The sequence below is a fragment of the Petaurus breviceps genome, unplaced genomic scaffold (genome assembly GCF_028583685.1).
Source record: "Petaurus breviceps papuanus isolate PSGF00001 unplaced genomic scaffold, PetGlider_PUasm1.0 347457, whole genome shotgun sequence".
NCBI classification, from domain to species: Eukaryota; Metazoa; Chordata; class Mammalia; order Diprotodontia; family Petauridae; genus Petaurus; species Petaurus breviceps.
The window spans coordinates 1-10,095 of NW_027186166.1; the positions used below are offsets into that span (position 1 = coordinate 1).

Consider the following 10,095-nt stretch of genomic DNA (forward strand, 5'->3'; position numbering starts at 1 on the left):
TAAGATTTATATTGATCTCATCAAATCAACTGAAAGCAACAATGGGGGTGAATTCTCCACCTGTTTCACAGAACTGCAGAGAGACTTCATCAGACCTCGTCCCACCAAGCTTAAGAGTCTTATCCGCCTGATGAAGTACTGGTACAACCAGGTAAATTTCTTAAAATAGCCTTCCTAGTTTTCAGATTAATCATGGTACCAATGAGATTCAGAATTTGCTGTTGAATTTCCAGATTGTGTTTACAATTTACAAAGGACTCTCCTCACAGCACCTTTGCAAACATTGTGACTTCCATTTTATAAATAAGGACACTGAGGGTCATGGATGTGACCTACAGCTTGTATCAGAGGTCAATTCAAACTCAGATATCCTGGGTCCAAGTCTATCAGTCTTTCCACTTCAGCACAGGGACCTGTTCATAGGGCACACCCAGGTGCTGAGCCATAAGCTGTTTCAAAATGTGGCTGTAGGGAGAGGACAAAGCAGTCACTTTGGCTGTATTATGGTTCCTGTGCCCTGTATTCTTACTCCCAAACATTTTTAAAAGCTCCCTTGCACCAACCCCAATGATATAAGTCACACCTCAAAATTTGTGGTACCACTCTCTTGCCATCTAATTGATTTTAATGAACATTTATCAGGCACCTACTATGTGGAAAGTCTTGTGCTACAAATAAGATGGTCCTTGACCTCAAGATGATTAGGTTATACTGGCAGGGCTGGGGGTGAAGGGATATAATATGAATATGATTCAACAAACACAAAATAGCAAGAAGTCATTTTAAGTGGGTGAGTGATCATCCCTGGAAAGAATCCACAAAGACCTGTTGAGGCATTGGGTTATTCTTGGAATAAAACCAGAGACTGACTCTGTGAAGTTGAGCTGAGGAAGAAGAGCATTCCTAACATGAGTAATGGCCTGGAAAAAGGCAGAGAGGTGAGAAGTAGGTTGTGTGGGGACCATTAATGAACCAACCAGACTAGAATGGAGAGTATAGGAATGATAGCAATTGTAAATAAGCTAGAAAAGGAGGTGAAACATTTCCATCATTATTCATTAACTGAACCCCAAAGACCAAGTGCCAGGATGAATGCAAGTTCAGTCTTCTTATGAAAATAAGTGTAGGGTCCTTAATGAAATGTTCCCTAGCTGCCGAAGCCCATAATCACAGCCACCTCAAGAAGTTAACTTTTCCCAGAGCAAGCCAAGAAAGACTGCAAAAAAAGAGGTCTGCAAATGCTGGGCTGGGAGGCTAACCAGGAACACAATAGGGTGGAAATGACATTGACCACAGGCTATGGAGCAGCAGCAGCCATGCCAAAGGATGTTAAGGGGACTGAACACCTGGTCAGCAAAAGATTCCAGGGGACCCCCTGTGGTAATACTAGGAGCAGGAGCAAGTGCCATTTGGCAACCCTGTCAACTATTACCTGGTTCCAGGTCTCGGTTCTAGGGCAGAGAGGAACAGGTACAGTCATAAGGGATCAAAGACTCCACCTATGTGACAAGAATACAGAACAGAAGAGCAGTGATGGGACCTCTCCATGGATCACACACATTTGAAGAATCAAAAATTTATAGGCCTCCCAAAATCAAGCTATGAAAGTAGAAGAAGGACAAAAAAAAAGACAGAAATTCTAACCAGTCATTCCCCTCAGAGGTGTGCAGAGCCCAATTCTAATTTAAAGTTCAAAGTTAAGAAATAGACTGGAAAAAATGATCAAACAATGAATCTGACCATAAAAAGCTACAATGGTGACAGAGAAGCTCAAGACACAAACTCAGAAGAGGACAATAACTTGAAAACATCTATAAGCAAAGCCTCAAAGAAAAATGCAGATCAGACACAAACCCACAGGAATTCCTAGAAATGCTAAGGAAAATGTTTTTAAAGTAAAAAAGATTTTTAAAACCAAATGACAGGGATAGAGGAAAAATGGGAAGAAATGAAAGCACTTCAAGAAAAGTGTGAAAAGAGAATTGGTAATAGGGGCACAATAATGAAGAGGTAATAGAAGTTTGGTAATTAATAGTGGCACAAAATTACTGAAAAAAATATCTCCTTAAAAATTAGAACCGGTCAAATGAAAGGTAATCACTTCAGGAGCCATCAAGAAACAATAAAACAAAAATGCTTGGGAGGAGGGAAGAAAGAGAGAGAAGAAAATTTGAAATATCTCACAGGAAAAAAAAACAACTAATCTGGAAAACAGATTCAGGAGAGATACATTGAGAATTATTGGACTACCTGAAAATCATTATTAAAAAACATTTAAAATCATATTGTAAGAAATTATGAAGGAAAGCTGAGCAAAGTAGAAATTGAAAGAACCCACTGATCACCTACTGAAATAAATCCCAAAATGAAAACTCCCAGAAATATTATAGCCAAAATCCAGAACTCTCAGGTCAATGAGAAAATATTACAAACAACAAGAAAAAAATCATTCAAATATCATGAAGTCACATTCAAGATCAGACAAGATTTAGCAGTTTCTACTATAAAGGGGTGGAGAGTTTAGAAGATGACATTCTGGAAGGCAAAGGAGATAGGATTACAACTAAGAATAAACTACCTAGCAAAACTGTTTAATAAAATAGAGAGCTTTCAAGCATTGCTGATGAAAAGATCAGAACTGAATAGATATTTTGACACTCAAACAGAAGACCCAAGAGAGTCATAAAAAGATAAGGATAAATGAGAAGTCATAAGGGGAAGATGATACATGTAACCTCTAAGAACTTTATCGTTATTAGGCAGTTAGAGAGAAGACATGGGTGTGAGTCTATTACGTTGGCATGAACTCAAAAGAAGAATGAAAGGATAAAAAAGAGATGCACTAAGAGAAGGGGGAGTAGAGAAGAATGGAGGAAATTATCTTGCATAAGACAGAGGTGCAGGGAAAAGTTTTTTACAATGGAGGGGAATATGGGCTGGGGAGAAGGAGCAGGCAACAAACTGTTTCAAGGAGGGATAATACACACACACAAATAGTTGGGTATAGAAATTCATCTTAATCAACAGGAAAGTAGGAGTGAAAGGGGCTAAAAGAAAGAGAAGGGGGTAGAGTGACAAGAGGAAGGTACATAAAAGGAGATGATAGAAGCAAAAGACTTTTCAGGATGGGACAGGGTGAAAACGAGAAGGACAAATACAAGAGAATAAGATTGAGGGAAATATACAGCAATCATAATTATGAATGTGAATGGAAGGAGCTCATTCATAAAATGGAAAAGGAAAAAAGAATGAATTAGAAGCTGGAATCCAACAATATGTTGTTTACAGGAGACACAGTTGAAACAGAAACAGTTAAAGGGATAAAAAAGAATCTATTATGCTTTAGCTTAAGTTTTTTTAAGGCAGATATAAACACTGACTCTAGAGTCAGGAGAACCTGAATTCAAATCCACTTACTAGCTGTGTGACCCTGGGCAAATCATTTAGCCCCAATTGTCCCACATCCCCCAAGTGTCTCCCCCTAAAAAAAGCAGGTGTAACAATAATGATCTCAGACAAAACAAAAGCAAAAATCAACCTAATTAAGAGATAATCAGAGAAACTACATTTTGCTTTTTAAAAAAGAACCATAAATTATGAATGAGTATCAATATGGCCCAAATATGTAGCAAATGATATGACAGCCAAATTCATGAAGGAAAAATGTAAATGGGTTACAGGAAGAAATAGACCGTAAATCTATGTCAGTAGGGAACTCAATTTATCCCCCATCAGACCTAGATTAATCTATCCATGAAATAAACAAGAAAGGTGTTAAGGACACAAATAGAATATTCAAAGACTTATTTGTGATAGACCTCTGGAAAATATTTAATGGGAATAGAAAAGAGCATACCTATTCCGCAGATATTTATGGAACCTTCACAAAAACTGACCATATATTAAAGCATAAAAACTAAGAAAACAAATACAGAAAAGTAAAAATGTCAAATTTATCCTTTTCAGAACAACTATAATGCCATAAAGGTTTCATTCAATACGGGGTCTTTAAAGCATAGAATAAAAATTAATAGGAAACTTTGTAATCTAATCCTAATGAATAAGTGGATCAAAGAACAAATATAGAAGCAATAGATAATTTCATTAAAGATAATGACAACGATGAAACAACATACCGAATTGTGGGGTGGAGTCAAAACAGTACTGAGGAAATTTTATATCTTGCCACATGTACATCAACAAAAATATAAAGAGCAGATCGAGGAATTGAGATGCAACTAGAAAAAGAAAAAAAATTAAAAGTCTTATTTAAACACTAAAATATAAATCCTAAAAATCAAAAGTGAATAATAAAATTTAAAGTTATAAAAAATCATTAAACATATAAATAAAACTAGGAACTGATTTTATGGGAAGAAAAACTAGATAGATAAACCCTGGGATAATTTGATTTATAAAAAGAAAGAAGAAAGACAAGTCACCCAGAATTTTAAACTTGTTTATAATATATACAAACACTTCCATGTACCTCTTTACCTTGCCATCCCCTCAATCCATAGTGCTTTAACCCTCCCTAGCCATTTCACTGCTAAACTCCTGGGAAAAGTCTTTTGTATAAATGCTTGCCTAATCACTCCTCAGTCCATTGGAATCAGATTTCTAATATCATTATTCAAATGAAAATATTCTTGAAGGTCACTAGTGACCATCTATTATTAAAACCACCATCCTCTTTTTGGCCCTCATCCACCCTTGAGATTTTCCAGTCTTCTACACCTCTGACAACCTCTCTTCTTGTATACTCTTCCCTGCATGGGCCTCTATGATACTGTTCTCTCCTGATTTTCCTCCAATCTGCCCAATCTATCCTTCTTAATCTCCTTTGATCATTCACCATCCCCCTCCTGTGCCCTAAATGTGTGTGATTCTCCATTGCTCTGTCCTACACCCTCTCCTCTTCTTTACTCTACAAGTTCAATGATCACTTCTCTGCAAATGACTCTTACCTAAACATCAAACTAAATGTTTCACCAGAACCTCAAACTCAATACATCCCAAAGTTAATTTATTATCTCCCCCATCAACACATCAACATCTCTTTTTGTTTCTGTTGATGACCACATTATCTTCCCAACCACCCAGACTTCACAGCTCAGAATTAGTCACCTTTGATTTTTCCCTCTCCCTCAAACATTTCCATGAAATTTCTCCAATCTATTCCCTTCTCTATTCGCACAGCCACTATGGTCATTCAGACTCTCATTATCTCTTGCCTGGACTATTGTGATAGCCTTCTAAATGGTCTCTCTGACTCCCCTCTCCATGCCAATCCATCCATCTCTACCTGCCAGAATAATCTCATTGATATATGAGTATGACCATGCATTTTCTTGATCAAAACTCTGCCATAGCTCCATATTTCTGACATGATTATAAGACATAAATTTTTTCTCTTGGTTCTGAAGATCCTTCCTAATCTTATTCCAATCTGATTTAGTAGTCTAAGTGTACTTTATTCTTCTTGCACTCTTCCTGTAAAACTAGCATTAGAGTTGGCCTTAAAGGAAGCCAGGGATTATTAAATGCACAGGGTAGAAGGGAAAGCATTCCACTACTCTCTATAAATATAGCTAAAATAGATATCTCTTGATAATTAGACATATTTAGCTAATGTGGAGGCTTTTCCAGAAGAAGGTTAGGGAGAAATATGGGAGTCAGTGAATCTTGCTGTTAGTTTTCCCCAAGAGATTAGCATATGTACTCAGCTGATTCTCAAATGTTTTTGTTAGAAAGAAGATCCAACTGCCCTGCAATTGGGGAATGGCTGAATAAGTTGTGTAATGGAATACTATTGGGCTGTAATGGTGAGCAGGTAGATTTCAGAAAAACCTAGAAAGGCCTATATGAACTGATGCTGGGTGAAATGAGCAGAACCAGGAAAACATTGAATATAGTAACAGTAACACTGTGTGATGATTAGCTATGATTGACTTAGCTCTTCTCAGCAGTACAACAATGCAAGACAATTCCAAAAGACTGTGATGGAAAATCTTATCCACATCTAGAGAAAGATCTATAGTCTGAATGCAGATCAAAGCATAGTATTTTCATTTTTCTGTCTTCTTTTCTTGGCTTTTTCCTTTTGTTCTGTTTCTTCTTTCACAACATGACTAAAATGGAAATACATTTTACTCAATTGCAGATGTATAACCTATATCAGATTGCCTGTTGTCTTGAGGAGGGTGATGCAAAGAAGAAAAATTTGGAATTCAAAATCTTTTAAAAAAAAAAATGTTGAAAATTGTCCCTACATGTAATTGAAAAAAATAAATGCTTTTTTTGCCTTTTTTTGGAGGGCAATTGGGGTTAAGTAACTTGTCCAAGGTGACACGGCTAGTTTTTTTTGTGTGGGTGTTGAGTGTCTGAGGCCAGAACTGAACTTGGGTCCTTCTGACTCCAGGGCCGGTGCTTTACTCACTGTGCCACCTCGCTGCCCAAATAAATGTTTTTAAATATTAAAAAGAAAGAATATTCAGTATACCACCACCTTTTTCCTAGTCTTCTCTCCATCCTACTCAACATGAGAAAACTTCCTCATTTCAAGTTGCTATAGGCACTCAACAGAGCCCAAATATCTGTTTCTTTGCTTATTCTATCCCCAGGTTCTTCCCCATAGGAGCAACACATCTGTACTTCCTATTAGCACCTGAATATCTAAAAATTCACATTTCTTCAGCAGGAGAGAAGGCAATGATCCCTCAGGTCTGTGTCCTGTGGTCTAGTACATCTGTTGGCCTTCTGTACCTTCATCCTGTCAGTTTTGGTTTGTGGTGCTATGAAGCAATGACAGGACTGAGTGACTTTTATTTCCTTTATACTTTATCTTTTCTTTCTTGGCTTTCAGTGTCACAGAAAATTGAAGAAGAAAGGGTCCCTCCCTCCAAAGTATGCCCTGGAACTTCTGACAGTCTATGCCTGGGAGCAAGGTAATGGGATGACAGATTTTGACACAGCTGAAGGCTTCCTGACAGTCTTGAAATTAATTATGCAGTACCAAAAGCTCTGTGTCTACTGGACAGTCAACTATGATTTTCAAGACAAAATCATCAGGAATTTCCTATTGAAGCAGCTCACGAAACTCAGGTACCCATTGCAAACAAGCACATTCCTCTTCCCTTTCTCCTAAAACCAGTATCAGTAACTAAGACCCCCAAGCTCTTTCAGGTGATGGCATCCCACTTGAGATTAGAATAAAAAAAAAATAGGAGTAGCCCAGATAGGGAAAAGTCAATGCCACCTCATAAAAGGAGAACCCAAGAATATTCTATATGGGTTATACAGAATAATGACTGAATGGTGATGAGCAAGGGAGCTAGATAGATAAGGGGAAATCTGGATGTTCTCTGCTGTTCTTTCTAGGCCAGAAATAACCCAAAAGTTAGATTCAGAAGAGACCTAAGGGACTTCAGGCCACAAGGAGGAAAGCTGAAGGCCTATCTTCTAAGACCCAGTGTTTTCATAGACCTACAAAATCATTTGGATTAGCCTCTTTAGCCTATAGTTCTACCTTTCTCTTCACCAGAGTGAAAGAAAACAGAGTAGGGCAAGAAGGGGATTAAGAGGAGAAAAGGAAGTGGGAGAGACAAAGAAAAACCAGCCAATGGTTTCCCATTCCCATGTCCTGAACTTTTATATAGCAACAATAACATAGTTCCTTTTTATTTATCTAAATTTTATTAACATGTATTAACAATATCTTATTAATTTTCATGTCATTGATATTCTTTTCATAGAAATATGTAATTCTTATCTTCCCTTCAAACCCTTTCAACTTGCTTATTTCTGTCTAAGGCATTCCTTTCCTTCTAGCCTCCCAGGGTCATAATCTCAGCACTATCATAGACTCCTCTCCCTCGCCACACACATCTAATCTATTGCTGTTTCTTTCTCCACAGCATCTCTCACATCCAAATCCTCCTCTGTCCTCACACAACCACCACCTTAACAGTCATTGCCTTTCACCTAGATTATTACACAAGCCTCCAAATTGGTCTCCCTGGCAGTATCTTTATCTTCTCCAGTCTGTCCTCCATACTGCTACTGGGGTGATTTTCTTGAGTCTGGATTGGACTATGTCACTGTCAAGTCGACTCACTCAACTTCAGTGACTTCCTATTATCTCTAGTATCAAATAGAAACTCCTCTGTTCAGTTTTTAAAGACCTTCACATCAACTCACTCAACTTCAGTGTCTTCCTATTATCTCTGGTATCAAGTAGAAACTCCTCTGCTTAGCTTTTAAAGACTTTCACAAAGTGGCCCCAAACTATCTTTCCAGCCTTGTTGAACATTCTTCCCTCTCTCACCCTCTTATATCCAGCAAAACTGGTCTTCTCTCCATTCCTCACGCCCAACATGCAAATCTTCCCTCTGCCTTCATGCTGACTATTCCCTATGTGTGAAATGCACTCTTTCCTAATGCCCACCTCAAAAAATTCCTTTCTTCCTTGAATATATCATTTGAACACCACTTTCTTCATGGTCCCTCCAGCTGCTGACACCCTCCGTCTCCAACAATCATATTTAACTACTTTGGATTGGTTTGCATTGCAGTCACTGAGAAGCATTTATTATGACACTGTGGAGGAGGCATTGAGAATACAAATACTAGTAGAAAGACAATTTCTACCCTCAAAGAAAGGGAAGGAGGGGACAGAGATAGAGAGGGAAAGGAAAAAGAGACAAACAGAGAGAAGAAAATTGTAGGGAAAGAGAGAGGGAGAGAGGGAAGGAGGGAAGGAAGAAGAAGAGGAAGAGAGAAGAAAAATAAGAGGAAAGAAGAAAAAGGAGGAGGAGAAGAAGAAGAAGAAGAAGAAGGGGGACAGAATAAGCACATGCTAGAGAAAAATCCAGATTACTGCAGAAATAAGACATAGCTTGGGTGTCCCCTCAAATGGAGATTCTGGGAGGAACTATCCAAATTGAGGATGAGGTCACAGGCTACTTTGAAGTGTTAATTCCAGGACTGAAGTGGGACTTTGGAATGGTTCAGAAAGTCTGCAGTCTAGCCTAGAGAGGAATGATTTGTCTTTATATCTATTCTGGACATGCTTGTGTATGTTCTCATTGTAATCTAATCTCCCAGTGAGTAGGGATCATTTCACTGATTTTATTTGGATCCTCAGCACCCAGCACAGTGGAACTTAATGATTCCTTGTGTGATCCTCTACTTCTTTGTTGATCTTTTTGACTGGACCACTGCCACTTCCTTCCTGACCTTCTGGGTTCAATTCTCTTCCTATTCCAGTCTATTCTTCACACAGTTGCCTTCACAAAATCATTTTCCTAAAGCAAGCATCTCACCATACCATTTATCTACTCAATAAATTCTAATGGCCCCCTGTTAGCTTTAGGATTAGATACATAATTCTTTGGCATTTAAAGTCCTTTACAACCTGACTTGAACCTATATTTCCAGCTTTCCTATACATTCTCCCTTTCATGAATGCTATAGTTCATCAAAACTGGCTGTGGTTTTACTGTTCTTCATACATCCCTCACCACCTCCCGCTTCTGTGACTTTACCCTGGCAGTTCTCTATACCTGGAATGACATCTCTTCTTACATCCACCTCTAAGAGTCCCAAGTTTTCTTCAAGATTCAGACTAAATGTCAACTTCCACATAAAGCCTTTCCTAAGCAACCCTCACTCTTTGCTAAAAGTAACTACTCCCCAAAGTTACCTTATATTTTATTCATATATATTTTGTACATACCTATATATGTAAATATTGTCTCCCCCCAATCAATTATAAGCTCTTGGATGTCAACGATTTTTCCATTGTTTTTATGTAAGCATAGAAGACATATCACAGGGTTGGCCAGGTAGTACAGTGAGTAAGAGCACCGGCCCCAGTGTCGGGATGACCTGGGGATCGAATCTGGGCTCAGATACTTAGCACCACACCCAGAAACACCCGGCCGTGTAACCTTGAGCAAATTACTTACCCCAATTGCTTAAAAAGAAAAAAAAAGAAGACGTATCATAGTCCCTGGCACATAGTAGGTACTTTATAAATGATTGCTGATTGATTATTTAATTGGCTATTTAGGCCTGTGATCCTGGATCCAGCTG

The 10,095-nt window shown here is 38.2% G+C and overlaps 1 protein-coding gene across 1 annotated transcript; it reads left to right on the plus strand.

Annotated features, from left to right (window-relative positions):
* Nucleotides 1-6: 6 nt before the first annotated feature.
* LOC138167994 (2'-5'-oligoadenylate synthase 2-like) lies at nt 7-10,091 on the plus strand (the record flags this gene model as incomplete). The annotated part of the gene is made up of 3 exons (XM_069096967.1): nt 7-151; nt 6,866-7,104; nt 10,073-10,091. Coding segments are annotated over exons 1-3 (279 nt in total), but the record flags the coding sequence as incomplete, so codon positions are not given.
* Nucleotides 10,092-10,095: the final 4 nt, after the last annotated feature.